This window comes from Amblyomma maculatum, chromosome 11, assembly GCF_055883805.1.
Source record: "Amblyomma maculatum isolate TAMU_Amacu chromosome 11, ASM5588380v1, whole genome shotgun sequence".
In the NCBI taxonomy this organism is placed as follows: Eukaryota; Metazoa; Arthropoda; class Arachnida; order Ixodida; family Ixodidae; genus Amblyomma; species Amblyomma maculatum.
The window spans coordinates 145,901,529-145,924,132 of record NC_139354.1 but is presented as its reverse complement, the minus strand read 5'-3'; the positions used below and the strand labels follow the sequence as shown (position 1 = coordinate 145,924,132).

General features: G+C 47.0%; 1 protein-coding gene across 1 annotated transcript in view; it reads left to right on the top strand.

Moving 5' to 3' along the window:
* Positions 1-12,632, top strand: part of LOC146175128 (uncharacterized) — a 296,797-nt gene extending 284,165 nt beyond the window's left edge. The window contains exon 13 of the mRNA XM_084584578.1: positions 12,510-12,632. Within this exon, the coding sequence (XP_084440704.1) occupies positions 12,510-12,599 (90 nt within the window). The 3' untranslated portion in view covers positions 12,600-12,632. The remainder of the gene's footprint in view (positions 1-12,509) is intronic.
* Positions 12,633-22,604: the final 9,972 nt, after the last annotated feature.

Here is a 22,604-nt window from a genome sequence, read left to right as displayed (position 1 = left end):
TTTCCTATAATTGGAACCACGTGAAAACCACTAATAGAATCCTTGAATAGCATCTACTTCTCGTTTCAATGTGAAAATTACCACTAATTCAAACATAGACAATGTTTAAAATATATCAATTCTGAAGAATTACATGCGTTGCGCCGAAACAATGGTTTACTTAATAATGAAAGAACTGATGCAGAATCGAATCCCGCAAATAAAAGAGTGCGGGATTAAAAATAATCAAAATCCTTATTCTTGAAATATACTATTAACTATGATGAAGTATATGCGTTGCGCCGAAGCAATGTATTACTGTATAATGAAAGAACTGTTGCAATATCAAATCCCTAAAATAAAAAACTGCGCAAATAAAAATATTCCAAATCCCTGGGCTGAATAAAACTATAGTGAGTGCAGCACTACATGAGTTCAGCAAGTCAAATTTAAACTAGACCAGAAATATCGTTAAATCATATATGTCTGTGCATCTACTAAAGGCGAATCAGCCTAGTCTGGTAAAAAAAAATTAATATCTTACTTGTCCCAGCCTTCACGTAAGACCTTGCTATTATTGTATGGTTCAAAGAAACAGTGCATGAACAGAAACATGTGCCAAAAGGCAATAAGGTCCTCTCGGCGGCTGACCCACATTCAGCTGGTGTGATTACCGATGTAATTGAGCGTAACAGAGGAACGACGCAAAAGCCACGCAAGAATTCCGAGCCAAAGAGGCTTTCTCAGGAAAGCAGCAAAAGCCGCGAGCTATATGCCTTTTGCTAGTAGCTCTTCATATTGTTTTTCTGAGAAGGCCTTTTTAGCCTCGCAAGAAAAATAAAGAGTGCATACAAATGCAAAGCATCATACACTCTTAAAGTCTTTTCCTAAATATACAGGGTGTTTCATCTAAGTTTTACCTATTTTTTAAAAATAGGAAAATTAGGCTTTATTGTCGATTCTTTTTTTAGCTGTTGTATTAAGAGTAGTGAAAAATCAGGAGCCTTAAAGGGTACTAATTAGCTTAAAAATTAACTAAGATTAACTAAATAACTTTTTCTTTATACCAGCTAGAAGCTACTTTTAAATGGCAACAGTGAGCTACCGGCGTGAGAATGCCAAATGGTATTTTAAACGACAAGAAACGCGCATTTCTTAAGGACTGCAGCACTGACAATTCTGGCCACTTTCGACGCACGAAAACGAAACCTCGCAGACGAAGCGCGGAATTGTACGCGCCCACGAGTGACGCAGTCGTGACGTTGCCGGGCGAATCAAGCCGTCTGAAGGCGGCTACTGCCGCTCGTGAAATACTCGTCTGGCGCTGCGTCATCACATCCAGTGGTGCGATATCTGTGCATGTACTGCTTTTCTTTTTATTTCACCCTCTGGGAGCCAAAGCTTGTAGTCAAGAGGTAGGGCTGATTTGCCCATACCATCAGCGCTACGCCCGCACCATGACAAGCTTCGCCCGCAATGCGTTGGTGATATCTCAAGATCTTCCCAGACCATGACGCTGCTCCAGGCGCTTATTTCTAGGGCGGCAGCGGCCGCCTCGAGACGGCTGGTTTCTCTCGGTGACGTAACGGCTGCGTCACTCATGGGCGTGCATAAGTGCGCACCTCGACTGCTAGGTTTCGTTTTCGTACGTCGAAAGCGGCCAGAATTGCCAGCGCTGCAGTCCTTAAGAAATGCGCGTTTCTTGTCGTTTAAAATACTATTTGGCGTTCTCACACCGGTAGCTCACTGTTGCATTTTGAAAGCAGCTCCTAGCTGGTATAAATAAAAAGTTAATTAGGTAATCTTAGTTAATAATAAGCTAATGAGTACCCTTTAAGGCTCTTGATTTTTTTCTACTCTTAATACAACAGCTAAAAGAAGAACCAACAATAAAACTTAATTTTCCTATTTAAAAAAAAAATAGGTAAAATCTTCGATGAAACACCCTGTATAGCAAAACGCTTAACTATCTAGGATAAAATTTCGCATTACGAAGTAGCGCAGTCCTCCTTAGAGCTTTTTTGTAGACGTAACGTCTACTGCTCAGAGTATTGTTGTTGCATGCATAATGTGGATACAGTGGCTGAAATGGCGGTAATTCGTTTTTTCAAAGCATCGGAACAAACCGCGTTCTGATAATCTTCAAAGTGACATCGAAGATTTTATGGCTTAAAACACCGACATTTAAGCACATTGAAATCGCAGTCCAATCATTAGATAAAACTGGAGGCAATAACTGAAAAGAAAACATTTTAGGACAACAAAATGCTTACTATAAGTTTCAATTCTAGAGGATACTTAAACGGGAAGGCTAGTTATGAGAGGGAAGGTAGAGGAGAAAGGGAAAGCGGTATGGTAGTACAGAGGTGAACAATTTCGACCATCTGAGGACCTTTAACACTGATTGCGCACAGCGCACAGATGCCCTCTGTCTTTCTTCTCTGTGGTACCTGGATATCAATTTAAGTAGTTGAGCGTCTCAACTACTGAGTCGCATGTCGGAGAAATAGGTCATAACTGTTTCTCGGTAAATATATTGATCGATTTTATTACATGAAAATACTTTAGATAAATTTGTTGGGAATTGCTCGGCACATGCCAGGTGTCTGCTATTCACCACCAACAGCTGCAAGAACAAGTAAAGAAGAGGCTGAACAAATTTTGAGGATATCTCCAGCTTCATTCTAAAATTGCATCAGACGGTTAATATTTCTGGGGCCAAGGGGGCCCTACGCCCGACAAGGCTGGCTGACGTTGCAAGATGAAGCGACCACCCCACTAAAAATATGACAAAGCGTCTCATGAACTAAGCAAGATGTCGTCGTATATACAAAGCCCGCTGAAGAAAATTCCTAAAACTTGAAAAGATATACCCACTCTTTCTTAAAGTAGATATTTACTGCAAACAGGTGCAACAATGACGGCATAAGAAATAACAATATGTGGATCTTATTTCCGCCAGTTCCAAATGACGGTTTGACTTATATATCTATTCAGGCCTTCTCTTTCACAACAGCAGGAAAAGAACTGCAAAAGCTTCTGGGTGACGGCGGACCTCTAAAAAGGGGTGAGGAGAGCGTTAAGCTCCGGTAATGAATATGATTACAGTTCAAGTGCTGTATTACTGTGGTCTACATACCTTCGCAGATGTTCCAAATTTGAGTTTCTTCGACGGCGCGTTAGATCCTGTGCTATGTCTGATCCTCCATATCTAAATTCCGGTCTCGGAGCTCTGTGTCGATACATTTCAAGCAGTTAATGCTTAAATGGAGAACAACCTGTACAATCTCAAATTTAGCGTTCACGGTACTAGAGGAATTCTCCTTCGAATAATAGCTGAACCAAATTAAAACAGTTATAATTTTGACAGCACAAAATAGCTTGTACATATTTGAGGTGTAGAACTTGAGTCTTAACGAAAACAACATGTCAAAATGAACTATCATCTGGGTAAGCAGGCAATTTAGATACGGGGGTTGAGGTTCAGTGTTTATTACGAGGGCAAAGCCTTGGTTAAGTCAGAAGGGAAGTAGTTTTTGGCGCTATAGCGCAGTGATTATAAAATTGACATTGATTTGATACAGATGCAAGCACCGAACGGTGAAATGAAAACGAATAATAAAAGTTGGCCTGATATGGCTATGTGTAAATAAAAAGTAATTATCGTACTGCTAAAAACAATGAACTGAGCAAGAAGAATGCTATTACCGGTCTTCCGCCCACATTTATTTAGAATGCACGCATATTTATCCCTTTTTCATATCTGCTACTAAAAATATGCGCGGTTATTTTTACGATCTCTTGGAAGAAGGCAGCAAAGCAGGTAACAAAACAAAACATAAGAAGCACACACGAACACAACGAAAACTCTGCACTGACAACTATATTGACCAGAACCCGCACGTCTTCTCCCTTTACTTTACGTCTGCAGCCAACTTCTTCCTTATCTTTAACGTCCTGTCTGTATGCGCAGAAAATCTCATTCCTTTTTCAACAATGCCACTGAAGGCAAACTGACACATTGGTCTCCCGAATCCCTGATTCCACATGGTTCTAAAATTTCCCTTGCTAACGTATCCTTAATGCGTTTCAAAACCTTAACATTATGAAGGTCAGCTGGACATTTTTGGTCTCTACAAACAACGCAGTCTCTGCAGTGCACTGCGAGATTAGTGCCAAACGTCTCCGATTTTGCCGTAGCGTGCTCTCTAGTCCTGTCATTGATACATCTTCCTGTCTGTCCAATGTATTTCTTTCCACAATGCAAGGGAATCTGATAAACAATTACTTGAATATCATTGGAGTACCTTGTCCGGTGCGACGTTTTGCATCTAGACTTGAAGTCCTGGTTGTTCACCCGCACACACACCCCTTTTGTTCTGTTTGGTGCCATTACAATAACTCGGATTCCGTGTCTGCGACCAATCTTCATCAAATTATGGGTCAAGCCATGAAACTTCACACCGGACAAGGTACTCCAGCTGTATTCAGGGGATTGTTTATCAGATTCCCTAGCATTGCGGAAAGAAATACTTTAGACAGACAGAAAGATGTATCAATGACAGGATTAGAGAGCACACTAGGCTATATCGGGGAGAGAGAGAGATATATATATTTTAATGGCAACAGGACATAAGAAAACAAAACATAAGAAGCACACACAAACACAACGAAAACGCTGCACTGACCAGAACCCGCACGTCTTCTCCCTTCACTTTACGTCTGCAGCCAACATAAGAAGCACACACAAACTGGCACTAATCTCGCAGTGCACTGCAAAGACTGCGTTATTTGTAGAGACCAAAAACGTTCAGCTAACCTTCACAATGTTGAGGTTTTGAAAATGATTAAGGATAAGTTAGCAAGGCAAATTTTTGAAGCATGTGCAATCTGTGACTCGGGAGACAAATGTTTAAGTATGCCTTCAGTGGTTTTGTTGAAGAAGGAATTAGAATTTCTGCGCATACAGGCAGGACGTTAATGATAAGGAAGAAGTTGGCTGCTGGCGTAAAGTGAAGGGAGAAGGTGTGATCAATATAGTTGTCAGTGCAGCGTTGTTCTTGAGTTTGTGTGTGCTTCCTATATTTTGTTTTCTTACCTGCTCTGCGGGCCTTCTTCCAAGAGATGTGTCCCCAAGTAGCTCAACGTTCAACTCTATTATTATTTTTACTGTCCATCAGTTATAGTAACCACGTTGTAGGTCAGCTTATCATTCCGCAATTTACATCTAAAATGACGCATTTCACAGTTCAACAGCAGTTTCAAAACTCATCTTGTTAGCGCAAAAGGACAGGACACACAGAAGGAAGACACGTACAGTTGTAGTTGATTCAGTTATCTCGCGTGTACCGCGAATATTGTTACGTATATGCCACCGAAGAGGACGACGAAAATAGAGTGAGAGACGACGAAGCTGAAGAAACCGTTGGGGCTTGCCTGAAAACCTGCTGTGTTCCGCTCTGCTGTGCTGTGAACACTTGTTCATCACCTGCTGTGGTTTCTTGTGCTAGCCTTCTGCCCCGTATCATCTTGGTGGAGGTGAATACTGGTCCCCGTGCGCACCGATTACCCATTTACGCTGCAAAAAGCTGGATTTGCGCAGCGGCCGCCACCTACCTGGAATCTCAACGACGCCACAAACAGCCACGATGACCTCTGAAGCAGCCCCTACCATCCCGGGAACATCGCCTCAGCCAGTTGTACTCTTCGCCACCCTCCCATCTTTAATGGCGGCGACCACCGAGACGTTGACGACTGGCTGGAGGAATACGAGCGATGCAGCCGGAAGAATCACTGGGACGCGACCATCATGCTGGCCAATCTGATGTTCTATTTGGCGGGAGCTGCTCGCGCGTGGTTCCAAAATCATGAGCACGAGCTGGTGACCTTGGAAATTAGCAAGCATAAGCTTCACGACTTGTTCGGGAAACTCATTGGACGGGCCCTCGTAGCTAAAACCGAACAATCCTCTCGCGCCCAATCTACCACGGAGTCGTACCTTGCCTACGTACAAGACGTGCTCGCGTTGTGTTGCAAGGCGAACAGCTCCATGCTGGAAAATGAAAAGGTAGGGCACATCCTAAAGGCATCGCAGATGACGCGTTCAACATCCTCTTCTGCATGGATTGCTCTACAGTCGAGTCGATGCTTCAAGTTTGCCGAAGATTCGAGCAGGCTAAACAACGACGCCTGGTACATCGCTTTGAGCGCCTTCCGAACACGGCAGCTACATCATCCTGCGATGACCTGGCTCCTCTGCAACAGCCTGCTCAGTCCACTATTATGACTCGGATCGTCAGGCGAGAACTCGAGGCCTGAGCTCCTGCACCACTCCCATCTCCACTGCCCGACACCGTGGCCATGATACACTGTCCGCCAGGAACTTGCCAACTTCGGTCTTTCCTCCAACCACGTACCGCCCTCGTCACCATCGCCTCCTGTTCCTGTAGTGGCTGCTGCAACCACCAGCCAAGCTCCCCCACGTCGCTACGTTAGTCGCAATCCTGCAGAGTGGCGCACCTCGGACGACAGGCCAATTTGTTTTATTTGCTGTCGAGCCGACCACACTTCACGATATTGCCGCATTCGTACCTTCCCCACCCCTTGCCCTTATTACAACGCTGACCGTCGGTACTACTAAGGACCTTGACGCTTCCCTGCCCAACCTGAACAACACCGCCCCGCATATGATGGACCTGGACACTTCACTTCTCACCCAGATGAATCTCACACCGAAGCCGCCTCAAAGGTCCGTCACACCAGCCGATCTCCATCTCCACGGTGTCGTCGATCCCGTTCACCGGTGTCTCCTCGTAACTCCTCCCTATCATACGCCGGCACCTACTCGGGAAACTAATGAGTGCAGCGCCCGGGAGTGACGCTGCGTTATCGACACGGACTGTCGACTCGGAATTGACCCTCGTACCCAGACGTTACCTCATTGACATTTTTTGTGGACGGAGTCTCAGTTTCTCCTCTTATTGACACTGGCGCCCACATTTCCGTCCCCAGTGCCTCGCTCCGTCAACGCCTCAACAAAGTTCTCACACCCGTTCTCTCATCTACATTTCGTGTTGCTGATGGCAACACAACTACTATGGCTGGTATGTGTACTGCGAGAATTGCCATCGCCGCCCGCCATATCCCTGTGCTATTTACAGTCCTCACCAGTTGCCCTCACGAAGTTATTTTAGAACTGGACTTTTTAACTACACATTCCGCGCTCATTGACTCTTTGTTTGGACTGCTTCATCTGGACCTGCCACTCTGTCCTGACAAACAGGCCTCTGATACTTCAACGCTCCGTCTCCGCTCCTCTACCTTTACTCGCCTGCCACCAGAAGCTGCAGTGTATGTTCTCATGTCGCCTTTCCCCTCCCTTCCTGAGGGCGACTACGTTGTTTGCCCCATAACCGACGTGACACTGGAGCGCAGGATCTCTGTCCCTCATAACATCATGCACGTAGAAAATAACAACGCTTATATTCCAGTCCTGAACTTCAGCCTTTTTGTGCACGTTCTTCCTGAGGGCATTACTCTATCCGAACTGACCCCACTGTATGACGTCACAGTTGCCGCTCTTTTACCTGACCCTACTGCTAAAGTGATGACTCGACCTGCGCCGTCCCCACCTCCGGAGGCCCGCATACCAGGAATGGTTGCGCTTAACTTGCGCCCTTGACCGAGCTACAGCACTTACAAGTCTTCTGACTTCGTATAGCGATATTTTGGATTTTGGTGACCGCCCTTTAGGACTAACGTCCCTCGTTACACATCGTATTGATACCGGAGACGCCCGGTCAATTCACAGAAGACCTTATCGTATCGCCATTTCTGAACGACGCGTCATACAAAGTGAAGTGGACAAGATGTTAGAAAAAACATTATAGATCCTTCGAGCAGTGCCTGGGCGTCGCCTGTCGTGCTTGTTAAAAAGAAGGACAATACCTGGAGATTCTGCGTTAATTACCGACACCTCTACAAAATCATAAAGAAAGACGTATATCCGCTCCCCAGGATAGATGATGCCCTCGACTGCTTACACTGTGCCAGTTATTTCTCTTCAATTGATCTTCGTTCCGGTTATTGGCAGATCGCAGTGGACGAACGAGACCGAGCGAAGACCGCCTTCGTCACTCCCGATGGCCTGTGTCAATTCAAGGTGATGCCGTTAGGCTTGTGTAATGGGTCCGCAACATTCGATCGCATGATGGATTCTCTCCTGCGCGGCTTGAAATGGACGACGTGCTTGTGCTATCTCGATGACGTCACTGTATTTTCTTCTACATTCGAGAGCCATCTCGATCGCCTTGATACCATTCTTGGCGTCTTCCGAAGAGCTGGCCTTCAGCTGAACTTGAAGAAATGTAGCTTCGGCCGACGAACTCAAGGTGCTCGGTCACGTGGTCGATGCCCGTGGCGTTCAACCCGATCCATCAAAATACGTGCTGTAAGTTCATTTCCTACACCACGTTGTACCAGTGACGTGCGTAGTTTTCTTGGGCTTAGCTCCTATTTTCGGCGGTTTCTACCCAACTTTCCGGAGACGGCTCGTCCACTCACCAATTTTTTGAAGAACGACACTCCATTTTGTTGGCACCAAGAACAGTCCCTAGCCTTCTCCGCGCTCATTGCAGCCCTCACCAACCCGCCCGTCCTGACACACTTCGATCCTACGGCACCAACAGTGGTACACACCGACGCCAGTGGTCACGGTATTGGTGCCATACTCGCCCAACAGTAGATGGGTCGCACTCGCGACATTACTTATGCCAGTCGTCTCCTTTCAGCGGCTGAGCGGACTTATTCGATCAGAGAACGTGAGTGTTTAGCCCTCGTATGGGCCATTACAAAATTTCGCCCTTACTTGTTTGGCCGCCCGTTCTCCGTCATCACCGACCACCACGCCTTAAGTTGGCTTTCTACGCTGAAGGACCCTACTCGTCGCCTAGGCCGTTGGGCCCTCCGACTTCAGGAATACACTTTTTCTGTCGTCCATAAATCTGGCTGGCTGCACACTGACGCCGATTGCCTGTCCCGCAACCCGGTAGATCCGCCACCTGCGAGCGAGTGCGACGATGACACATATGCGTTGGCCGTCTCTGACCTTTCAAGCATTCGCCATGACCAGCGCCTAGATCCCAAGCTTTCAAGCATTATTAATCGCCTCAGCACTGATCACCTTGATGCTACCCCTGCTCTGTTTCTGCTACACAACAGCACCTTATACCGACGGAATATGCGACCAGATGGCGCCGAGCTTCTGCTCGTAGTCCCTGAACACCTGCGTACCACTGTTCTTCAACAGCTGCATGACGCACCCACAGCGGGTCATCTTGGCGTGTATTGTAAGTACGATAGTGTCCGCCGCCGCTTCTTTTGGCTAGGCCTCTATCGCTCTGTTCGTCGTTACGTGGCTTCTTGTGACCAATGTGTCAGCGACGGAAGAAGCCTTCTGTCATGCCTGCTGGATCCCTGCAGCCTATCGATATCCCAGTTGACCCGTTTTCTCGAATTGGCCTTGACCTCCTCGGTCCTTTCCCACTTTCTGCGTCGGGAAATAAATGGATTGCGGTGGCCAGAGTTATACTACGCGCTACGGTGTCACCCGAGCGATACCCACCAGCTGTGCAGCTGATGTGGCTGCATTTCTTCTCCATGACGTCATCCTGCTCCATGGTGCTCCACGTAAGCTGCTCACTGACCGTGGCCGTTGCTTTCTTTCTCGAGTAGTCGACGAAAGTCTTCGATATTGCTCCATTAAGCACCATTTTACCGCCGCTTACCATCCACAAGCGAACGGCCTCAAAGAACGCCTCAAACGCACGCTCACGGACATGCTGTCAATGTATGGCTCGGTTGATCACCGTGACTGGGATTTCACATTGCCGTTTGTAACGTTCGCGTACAACTCCTCTCGTCAAGACATAATGGGCTACTCACCGTTTTATCTTTCATACGGCCGCGACCCTCCCCTTCCGTTTGACAGCGTACTGCCTCCCACCGCTAACGCCAGTTGCTACGTCCGTGACGCCATCTCCCGAGCTGACGCCGCCCGAGCTGACGCCGCCGATTGGCCTCCTCCTAAAATTTTCAAAAAAGACGCCATGATTCTCGCCACCGGGATGTCCCCTACTCTCCGGGCTCTCTCGTTTTGCTCTGGACTCCCGCTCCTAAAGTTGGGCTGTGTGAGAAGCTCTTTCCACACTACGCAGGACCCTACCGTGTTTTATGGCCGTTACTCCTGTGACATACGAGGTCGCCCCTGTACATCCGCCGCGACAGTCCTCTATGCCATGCACCGAGATTGTTCATGTCGCCAGAATGAAGCCGTACTACCCCTGCAGTAGTTCGTCCTAGTGCGCACCAGGACTGTGCTTTTCGTGGCGGGGTAATGTTACGTATATGCCACCGAAGAGGACGACGATAGAAAATAAAGAGACGACGAAGCTGAAGAAACCGTTGGGGCTTGCCTGAACACCTGCTGTGTTCTGCTCTGCTGTGCTGTGAACACTTGTTCATCACCTGCTGTGGTTTCTTGTGCTAGCCTTCCGCCCCGTATCAATATGAAATGACACTTCACGCTGTAAATTGAAACGTTGCGAACGCCTTCAACAAACACGGTGATTTGCTAGCGTGCATTTTTACTCAATCTTCGAAATCAAGTTGCAGACTGACCTCGGTCAACTCACGGCCAGTTTAATTCGTCCACTAAGCAACGCGACTGCTTCTGCCGTAACTAATATTCTAGGCCGCGAATTAGTTGCGCATCAAACAACCACCTTTCCTCCTCTCTCGTCGGGTGTCACAGTCTACGCGGTGAGCTCAGGTGCGCCTGTAAAGACTGAGATAGTGGTAACAGATCAAGGCGAGTTCTGCGCAGTTGAATCGAACGAGCAAGAATGCAAAGAAATCTGGGGCCATAGCAAAAATTCACGGGACACTTTGATTGTCTGAAGTGCAGAGAAGCGAAAACCCACTCTCGCATCAGGCCGACTACTGGCAAAGCAAGCACACTCCTAAAGTAATCCTATTGGCGGGAACCTACTGCAATCATCAATCATCTCGCCCTGCCCTTTCCTGTAGTGCAGGTGCCGCGCTGACTGGTTGCGCCATCCCGTAACAGACGCCGCAATCATACCGGCCCACAAGAGCGACGTCATTTCCCATCAACTGTACAGACGTCCGTTCACTCGTGGAATTCCGCTATCATTCTCACTGTAGACAAAAGGAATTATAAAGAGCGTTTTACGATCAGGGGCGTGGCGCACTGGTAATATATGTAACACCCGGGATAGTTTTTTCTATTTTTACCGTGAGGAGCACATTGTTTAATCTTTAAGCAGCCGCAAACAATGGACGTTTTTTACATTGTTGGGAAAGGTTATATTTCTATGATGTATTACAACGAACCATAAAGAAGGAGTTTCCACTAGACTCATGCAGCATTCTATGTTTTTGCATAGAGAATCAGGATGGGGTTCCATTTGACGTAATTATGCTTAGGGCCTCAGCTGTATATAGCGCTCCATAATGGGAGACCATCACTGTGACAGGGATGCCAGATCAATTTTCAGGAGAGTATGGAGTGGTTTATTGCCATCCAAAAAGTGGCTGCACAACCTCCCAAATTTCTCTCCAAGGGTGGAGTCTTTGTTTTTGTTGCGGGAGTTTTAATGCGACGAGGTCAGTCTAACACTGGCTGATCATGACATTCATTGATGTAGTTTTTCATGTTTTGATCGGAGTTTCGTGTTATGTCGTGTGCCAAAGCCAGGCAATAAAGAAAAAAAACGCGGGGCGTGGCGCAGTGGTAAGGCGCTGGGCTGGGGATTCAAAATATGGAGGTTAGATTCTACGCTGGAAGACATGGTTTAATAAATTAGGTTTCCAGTATCGATTCTATGCTGATTGGGCATAACACTTCTGGCTGGTCGGTTCGAATTTGGCGGCTCATGACTTGACTTCTCGGTCGACCGATCAGGTGCGCCGCTCGCGCGGACACGTTTGCTGACACGGCTGTTAACGACAGGACGAGCCATTAAAGGCGTTTGCATTAACAGGATGGTACAGCGCGTTTTCTTTCTCTGCCCAGTAATAGAATAAGGACGCATTGATGAGTTCGTGCTTGCTTTCTTTAGGAGGGTACCCTCTTTTATCGAGCGCATTCAATGTCGAATAATTGAACATCTTCCATACTGTAATTGTGTCGCCCGAGTATGGTAGATTGATCTAAATAGCAGAGGGAATGCTTCAAATATATTATTCACTGTCCTGTCAGACAATATGACGCTGAGCATAAATGGGGCGTTTGGGGCACAAACTAGGCTTTTATTCCAGTTTTGGAGGTCAAGACGCGCATATGTAAGAAATATATATTATTTTTCTATCAGGAACACATAGATTGTGGCAATCGAAATAGACCACACGTAGTAACGTACGCTAGTAGTAGAGGCCGGAATTTATTGATCACTTTTATAGCAAGTAAGTTACATGGCATGATGATCTGTCATTTTGCTTTCTGTTTACAGGTTTGCATTGCTGGAAAGTGTACGCAGCTCCCAGAAACCCTGAAAAGTTTCAACAAAGCTGTGAAAGAAAATTTGAGGCCTTGTAAATGAGAAGTACCTTGAATGAAATACACTTTGCTAACAAGAAAACGTTCGTGTGAAGATTCATTTTAATATTCAATTGAATTCCATTTTTCATAGACAACTGACACCAAAAATGACGATGCCACTACAGGCGGACAAGTAAATCTTGAACCATATAAGCTGGCTAGGTAAAAATAATCAAAGAAAGCATGCAGGACCGGATTCAACATAACTAGGGAAATTATTTAAAGGGAGACAACGCTGTGAACAATATTGTGTCAGTCATAGCCGAGACACTTAAGAGCTAGGATAGGATAATCTCTGCAAATCACGAATCAATACAAGATAGCCGAATAGAAAGCAGCATAGAACTGAGCAATTTTTTCTGTAAGAAGGTTGAAAAAATATCCCTAAAAGCGCATCTACAGGAATAAAAGAAATTCAGATTAAGCTGAATTATGCATTTGGTACAAGAGGTAAGGAAACGTTGTTCAAAGCTTTGGAAACAGTCATAACGAATAAGCAAATTCAGTACAGCTGGAGGCAGAGTAAACTGAATTTGATTTATAAAGGGAAATGAGAAAGGATGCACCTAAAATCCTAGAGGTCGATTATCCTAACATCTTTTATATACAGACTGGCCATGCAGGCGATGACATTAAAGATGCAATCAAAGATAGAAAGTAAGAAGATACTCGGATAACTTCTGAACGGCTTTAGAAATCGCAGGCGCTTAGATAATAGCCTGTTCGTGCTTACCAAATACATTGAGATATCTAGAGTAGAAAATAGACCTTTCTATTTGACCTTCTTGGACATAAACGCGGCATACGGCAACGTAAATAGAAGAACTCCTGTGGAATATATTAAAATAAGAAGGTATCGGTCATGAGATAAGATTTTCCCCGGGATAACAGAGTAGAAATTACAGGGAAAGGGATAAGAAGTACGGAAGCTTGCAAGGTATAAAAAGGATTAAGACAAGGTTGTACTCAATCAACGCTACTGTTCCAGCTTTATGTGATAAATATGGAACGCAGGATACAAGAAAGAAACCTAGGTTTTAACCTGTTATGTAGATTAGTCGGATGGATGAATGGAATGTAGGAGCGTCCCCTTTGAAACGGGGTGGTAGCAGTGGCTATCATGTTCAATTTTTTCCTATATTTAAATTATTATATCTAAACATAAAATTATGGTATTGCGTACCAAAACAATTATTGTTTTGGTACACAATACCTTAATTCTATGTATTTAATTTTTGTTTCTACTTTACTAACATTATGTCACTTCTCTGCTTTTAAGCCACCAATCTGTCAGTTGTTTTTTGATCGTTTTCACCGCTGGTTTATTCACTTGGCCACTCGTATCTCTAAACCCAAGAGCTTTAGGAAGAGTGATTGCACCTGCATCGACTTTCGGATGCATACCATTACATTCGAGTATAATATGGTCAATTGTTTCACTGGAGTCACCACATACAGCACATGCGTCATCTTTATTGTTAAATTTCTTTTTGTAGTTGCATGTTCTAAGGCACCCTGATCTAGCTTCAAAAAGTAGGGCACTGCCTCTTGAGTTATAGTCATCATCATCGGTTATTGTTCCCTTAAAAACCCCTATCAGGGCCATTACATTAGGGGGGGGGGGGGGGAGACAACAGCGAGAAAGTGTCATACATTGCCAAAAAAAAACAAAGGAAAAGAATACAAAAATGCTAACATTGACAAATTTGAAGAAAAAAAAAACAAAAACAGAAAAGAAACAAAAAAACACGTTAAGGCAAGAAGAAAAGTCAGGCAACCGATACAGTGTACAGAAAATACAGATAATTATGTAGCAAGGCATAACAAAATAACGATATGTCACAAAATCAACTATAGTAACAAAAGTGGCAAAAAGATGAATTACAGAAAATTAGACGTTGACGCAACAGTGCACGCAAATCGGATTGCTAATAATGGACCGCAAAAAAAACTGTCTATGGCAGGTCGAAATGATCAGTAAGTAATTGCTTAAATTTGGAGGGATTAGACTCGGTAACAATGCTTTCGGGAAGTATGTTCCATTCCTCTATGGCGATGGTGAGGAAGGATTGATTAAAGGCGTTTGTGGAACCATGCAAACGTTTTATGCTACGGGAGTTAAATAAGCGGCAAGATGAGCGGAAAGGAGGGCGTAATAAGTTTTCTGGCAGTGCAGGAAAGTTGAAATATAATTTATGTAGAAGAAAAATGATCGCAAGTTTCCAACGAAGCGCTAAGGGCTGGCGGCCGAGAGATGATTTCAAGTCCGTAATGCTGTGTCGAGCTGTATACTGGGAAGTCATGAAGCGGGCTGAACGATTCTGAATGGCTTCGGGCGACTGGATCAAGTAGGCCTGGGGGGGGGGGGGGTTCCATATTGCTGAAGCATATTCTATTTTCGGGCGGATGTATGTTTCATAAGCTAGTTGTCTAACGGATGGAGGGGACATAGCCAGTGTTCTTCAGATGAATACAAGGGTTCTGGAGGTGCGAGCAAAAAGTTTCGTCATATGGTCCACCCAAGGTAAATTGTTAGTTATTTCAACACCGAGGTACCTGTACGAGTTTGTTAGTGATAATGCAGTGGAGTTTAGCGAGTACAGGGAGTGAATAATGGAGGTTTACGTGAAATATGCATGAATTTACATTTTGAAATATTAAGCTGCATGAGCCAGTCGGAGCACCATCAAATAAAGCTTCCTTCCTGATCTGCCTTCTCCACTTTCGGTATAATTCCACACTCTGTTTCTTTTCCATCGAATTTATCAAATTTTTACCTTGTGTGTTTTTGACCTGTTGCTTAACGCTGTTTATTTCTTCGTCCTTGTGACCGGCATACTTACTGGTTAGTTTCCTAGTTCTTTTCCTCTATTGTGAGTCAACGCTGTTTAGGTATAAGTATATTTAAATACTTTAGCTGCCCATCTGTTACTATACAATTTCCTCAGGCGTTTCTCATATAGTATTTTACTCTAAGCTTCCCGTACTTCAAAAGATGTCCAGTGTATAGCTCCCTGTACCGCCTCATTTGTAGTTTTGGCATAGGCCCCTAGTGCTTATCGTCCGACAGATCTCTGATTTATTTTTAATGTCGACTGTATCTAGTATTTTAGGCACGAAACCGCATTTCCAAAAGTAAGCCTGGGCGCCATTATTGCTTTCCAAATACCCCACAAAACCTTATACCTGTTTTATCCCTCCCTACAATGCCCTATGCTTCAATATACCGGAATTTCTTCGCCCTTTGGCCTTAAGCGATTGCTCATGTCATGCTTTACAATGTATGCCGATTGTTCGTTTACCCATACCCCGAGATATTTATACTCTATTACTCTGGGTATTTCATGGCCTTGTATTTTAGGGCGCTGATCAGTTGAGCCGTTGAAAACGATCAGACCCGACTTAACTGCTCTAAAACGGAAGCCTAGAGCATCCCCTTTGTCTCCGCAATACTTAACTAGAGTTTGCAAGTCTTCCGGACTCTCAGCCAGCAGCACAATATCGTCTGCATACATTAAACCGCTGAAGTCTACATCAACTCTTTTCACCTAATCTATATGACAGGTTAAAACCTAGGTTACTTGTATCTTCCGTTCAAGGTTTATCATATAAAGCATGAACCGAAGCGGTGATAGAGGACCACCTTGTCTTGATTCTTTGCATACCTTGACAGCATCCGTACTTCTAATCTCTTCCCATGTAATTTCTACTTTGTTATCCCGGTTTATTTTCTGTAGGAACTCTGTTATCTCACAACCGATACCTTCTTCTTTTAATATGTTCCACAGGAGTTCCCTGTTTACCTTGTCGTACGCCCCATTTATGTCCAGGAAGGACAAATACAAAGGTCTGTTTTCCACTCTAGATATTTCGATTCACTCAGCTATAACTGATGTAATGTAGTTCACTTTGTTGTCTCTCTTTAAACAATTTCCTTCGTTATCTTGAATCCGGTCCTGCTTTCTTTGATTCTCTTTACCTAGCCAGCTTATATGGTTTCAGAATTTTCTTGGTCCGCCTCTAGAGGCATCGTGTATGTCAGCCATCCAGCGATCGGTGGACTGCTTTATTTTACTTTGGACGAGGGCCGGTACATCAAGTTTCATTTGTCGATATGATTCCCATTTTTGGTCAATTTCCTCTTGAGATACCCGTGCTTTCTTTGCCTCTCGGTGCTCCCTTGAAGCAGCCCTTCGTTGTTCAATAGCTTCCATGATTTCCTTATTCCACCAGCTCCGTGGCTTCCTCTTTCCATTCCAGCGGTTTTGTACTTTAAGTTCCTTATTGTTCCTCCTTATGAGTAGTTCTACATGTTCAGAATCCCAGTCTTCCATGAGGCTTTTCTCTATTGCTTCCTGTATGTCTGCTGCTACCTGCGCTATTTGACCGTCATTTAATTTTGTGTTTACGTTTTGTCTAAGTTCCCTTTCTCTTTTCATCAAGGGCGCCATCTGCAGACAAATACGCTTTTGATCACTTCCCAGACTACACTCCCCTTCTTCGTCTATTTACATTTTTGTGACCTTCCTATAAATTCTTTGCAAAATTAAACAGCAGTCAATGGTCGTCTGCCTGTTGCGGAATTCCCAAGTGAGGTGTCTTTAGCATTCTGTTTCTCGATATACTATAACTAGTCGTGTCGCTCACAGAAATCTAGCATTAGCTTCCCGTTAGAATTCGTGGAACCATCCTCGATGTGGTCGTTCATGTCCCCCAAGCAGAATAATATCGGCCCCGTCTCCAAACTGGCTTATATTGCCGCGAAACCTGCAAAACAGTATTTGTTGTTTTTTAACAGCCGCCGGCATACAGGCTTATCACTCTGATTCTGGACCGCGTATCAGTTCTGTAATCTTTGTTTGTTACTGACTCGATGTCGCGAGTCACACCTTTATCAGTTTTGTCGTAGCGCAAGACGCACCGAGATCTGTCTGGAAGGTTCCGGCCACTCGGGTGTCTTTCCACAATGTTCCAGCCCGTGCTGGTAGCAGTTTTCGACGTTATCTAGATTGTTCTGTGCAGCCTTTAAATTGAGCGTAGGACGAGTGTGACGGGCATTCTTTGTTCGACGATCGACGAGCACGTTTGTTTCTATCGCCGCCGCCGAGTTGCTTAGTTCTTTTGCGGGCGCAAGTCAGCCCAAATAAAGAGTTTCTTTAGTGCAATCATCGACCCTTCATTTGTGTCGTCGCCCTCGTCACAACTACGTGACATCTGGTGGAGGTGCTGCCTTTGATCCTTCAAGCGAAGACCCAAGCCGTGTTCCTGTCGCCCTGGAAAACCATCCTACAGGTCAACGAGCCAGCCGCCGACTTCAAGGCCTACAACCCGAACACGGTCTGCTGCCTGACTCCACTCGATCTCGGAAGACATCGACGCTCACAATGGCCCAGCCTACAGCACCGGTTGTTTTCGTTCAACCCCGTGAGCCCCCCTGCTTCCATGGACGACCGGATGAAGATGCAGAAGACTGGGTGGACCTTTTCGACCGTGTGGCAGAATTCAATGGCTGGAACGACGCCACGAAACTCAGGCAAGTCTACTTCGTTCTTCAAGGACATGCCCGAGTTTGGTTCGAAAATCATGAGGCAGCTATGAAGGATTGGGACATTTTTAAGGAAGCGTTTTTGACTGCCTTTTCAAGCGTCGTCCGAAAAGAAAGAGCCCAGGACCTCCTTCAGTCAAGACTTCAACTTCCTAACGAGCCTGTGCTGGCGTACGTTGAAGAGATGAAGCGCCTCTTTCGCCGCGCTAACCCTAACATGACTGAAGCTGAGAAAGTCAAATTTTTAATGCGAGGCGTCAAAGAATCGCTTTTTGCAAATCTTGTCCGAAATCCGCCAACAACAGTGGCGGAATTTGAAACGGAAGCGTCTGCCATCGAGAAGACGTTGTACACCCGGATGCGCCACTACGAGCGACCACTTCAACCAGACTACTCATGCCACTACCCCAGCGCATCTGCAAGCGGAGAGAACCTTCGGGACATCATCCGGGAGATCGTGCGAGAAGAGCTCCGCAGAATGCAGCCATCTTCGCAACAACCCCAGGTGGCGACACTCGCGGACGTCGTCCGTGAAGAAGTCCAGCAGGCGCTGGGCGTTCCTGAAGCGACGGCTGCGACTTTTCCAGCACAAGAGGCAACAGCGATGAACTACGCTGGTGCATTACGTCGCCCTCCGCCCCGACGTGATGACTTTCCGAGCCCTCGCCGCTACCGGCCTGTTCCTGAAAACCGTCCCTTGGCTCCCGCCCGCCAAGCCTACCAACGACCAACAAGCCCCAGGAAGTGCGACGCATGGAGGACAGCGAACAACCGCCCATTATGCTTCCACTGCGGTGAGGCCGGCCACATTCTGCGGCACTGCCCGTACCGACGAATGGGTCTCCGCGGATTTGCAGTCGACGCTCCACGACCACGCCCAGGTGAACGACCGCAAGAAATCGACAACTATCTGCGTAGCGGTGAGATTGCGCCACCAAGCCGTCGATTCAGGTCTCCATCGCCGTACAGGGCCCGCTTTGCGTCGCCAGGACGTAACTATGATGGTAGTGTGCGCGGAAGGTCCCCAAGCCCCCGTAGGGGAAACTAAAGGCAGCAACCTTTGGAGGTAAGGTTGCTCAACGGCGAAAAGAAGAAGATCCTCCGCCGCCGACGACCACTAACGACGACGCAACCGTTTCATCGCCGCTCCACACGACGACATCGCCGACAACACGACCAGAGTGCAAGCAGACACCGCCGCCCAGCGAAGTAACAACGGTATGCCCCGGCCATGACCTGAAGAAACGACGGAGCCGAGATCGGACACTAAGGCCCACGTGCAATGCGAGGACGCGAACAAGTGACCTCGAAGTTGATGTCGACGGTCGCAGAGTCACTGCCCTAGTAGACACCGGAGCTGACTATTCAGTCATTAGTGGGCCGTTAGCCTCTCAGCTAAGAAAAGTTACCACCGCTTGGGATGGCCCGTTGATTCGCACCGCAGGTGGCAACCTGATTACTTCATCGGGACGATGCACTGCAAGAATAACCGTAAATGGGCGTACTTACCCCACCAGCTTTGTGGTCTTGCAGCAGTGCTCCCGCGACGTGATTTTAGGCATGGACTTCCTAAATGAAAATAGGGCTATCATCGACCTCCGATCCAAGCTCATCAAGCTCTCTGCAGACAATGCCATACCTGCTACGACGACTTCGACGCAACACGTCGCTCTAAACGTCCTCGACGGAGATTTGACCGTGCCGCCCCGATCAAGCGTCGCCGTCAGCGTAGGTAGCACAGACATTGAAACCGCTGAAGGCATCGTCGAAGGAAATATCCAATTGCTCTTGGAACGGGGTATCGGCATCGCAAGAGGCATCGCGAAATTCCGGAGAGGACAAGCTCAGGTGCTGGTAACAAACTTCACTGAAGAATACCGGCATCTAAACAAGGGCACGACCATCGCTTTTCTCGACGAATTAGCGGACCTCAAAGACGTATTCGCCCTCCACGACCAACCACTGGAAGACGCACCGGACCAATTCCGTCAGCCCACATTTGACATCAACCCAGTATTGACCCACAGCAGGAAAGCCCAGATTCGCAGTCTTCTTCGAAACTACAGGGAGTGCTTCTCGTCATCATCGAAGGTACGACAAACACCACTGGCCAAGCACCGCATTATAACGGACGAACACGATCGACCTCTGCGCCAAAGCCCTTATCGTGTATCGCCGCGAGAACGGCAGGCCATTCGCGATCAAGTTGAGGAAATGCTGCGTGATGACGTAATCCAGCCATCGAACAGCCCCTGGGCGGCACCAGTCGTTTTGGTCAAGAAGAAAGACAGCACACTTCGCTTCTGCGTTGATTACCGCCGCTTGAATAGCATAACGAAGAAGGATGTCTACCCGCTTCCCCGCATCGACGACACTCTCGACCGACTCTGCAATGCAAGGTACTTCTCATCGATGGACCTGAAGAGCGGATATTGGCAAATTGAGGTCGACGAAAGAGATCGCGAGAAGACCGCATTCATCACACCGGACGGCCTTTATGAGTTCAAGGTGATGCCATTTGGCCTCTGCTCCGCACCAGCCACGTTTCAACGAGTAATGGACACAGTCCTGGCAGGGTTGAAGTGGCAAATTTGTTTGGTGTATTTGGACGACGTTGTTGTCTTCTCGTCAAACTTTGAAGACCACCTAAAACGACTACAGACAGTGCTGGAAGCCATCAAGTCATCGGGACTAACGCTAAAAGCAGAGAAGTGTCACTTCGCCTACGAAGAACTCCGGTTCCTAGGTCACATCGTTAGCAAGGACGGTATTCGCCCAGACTCGGAGAAAACAGCTGCAATCGCACAATTCCCACCGCCTGCCGACAAGAAAGCTGTGCGCCGATTCCTTGGGCTGTGCGCTTATTATCGACGATTTGTCAGAAACTTTTCGCGGATCGCCGAACCGTTGACGCAGCTTACAAAGGCTGACGTACCTTTTAAATGGGAAGCGCCGCAAGGAGAAGCCTTCGACGAACTCAAGCGCCGCCTGCAATGCCCTCCTGTACTTGGCCACTTTGATGAAAACGCCGAGACCGAAATTCACACCGACGCGAGCAGTGTGGGCCTAGGAGCCGTTCTCGTCCAGAAGAGTGCCGGACAGGAGAAAGTAATCGCCTACGCTAGCAGGTCACTCACAAAAGCCGAAGTCAATTACTCGACGACCGAGAAGGAGTGCCTTGCAATCATCTGGGCCACTTCTAAGTTTCGTCCATACCTATACGGCCGACCATTCAAGGTGGTAAGCGACCATCACGCGCTCTGCTGGCTGGCTAATTTGAAAGATCCTTCCGGCCGCCTTGCCAGATGGAGCCTACGACTTCAAGAATTTGACATGACTGTAATCTATAAGTCGGGCCGGAAGCATTCAGACGCAGACTGCTTATCCCGCGCTCCGGTCGATGCTCCCCCGAAGGACGATGACGACGACGCCTTTTTGGGACCGGTAAGCGCCAGCAGTTTCGCAGAACAACAGCGATCAGACCCTGAGCTGAAAGCGCTAGCCGATTACTTGGAAGGAAAGACCGCTTCCCCTCCTGGTGTGTTCAGACGACATTTATCATCCTTCACGTTAAGCAATGGCCTCCTCGTGAAGAAGAACTTCGCACCTAACAAGACCGCGCAGCTTCTCGTAGTGCCTAAAACCCTTCGGCAAGAAATTCTGCAGGCGTTTCACGATGAGCCAACAGCAGGCCACCTCGGATTTGCGCGCACGTTGCGTCGAATCCAGGAGAAGTATTACTGGCCGCGACTGCCTGCCGAAGTTGCCCACTACGTGAAGACGTGTCGTGAGTGCCAACGACGCAAGACGCCGCCGAACAGACCAGCAGGACTACTAAACCCGATTCCGCCCCCAATCCTGCCCTTTCAACAAATTGGGATGGATCTCCTCGGCCCCTTTCCATCTTCGTCTATGGGTAACAAGTGGATCATCGTGGCCACTGACTACCTTACCCGTTACGCCGAAGCAAGAGCACTACCAAATGGTACTGCGGCAGAAGTCGCCAAATTTTTTGTCGAACAAATTCTCTTGCGACACGGCGCCCCAGAAGTGCTCATCACGGACAGGGGAACGGCGTTTACGGCAGAGTTGACGCAAGCCATCCTGGAATACAGTCACACAAGCCATCGACGAACAACTGCGTACCATCCCCAGACCAATGGCCTTACGGAGCGCCTGAACAAAACGATCGCGGACATGATCGCTATGTACGTCGACGCTGAACACAAGACCTGGGACACCATCTTGCCGTACGTGATCTTCGCGTATAACACGGCAGTCCAGGAAACGACCAGAGCGACCCCGTTTAAGCTTGTGTACGGCAGGGAGCCCACGACGACGCTCGACGCAATGCTGCCGCACGTAACCAGCGAAGACAACCTTGACGTTGCCGCCTACCTGCAGCGTGCAGAGGAAGCCCGACGACTCGCACGGCTGCGTATTAAAGACCAACAGCGCACC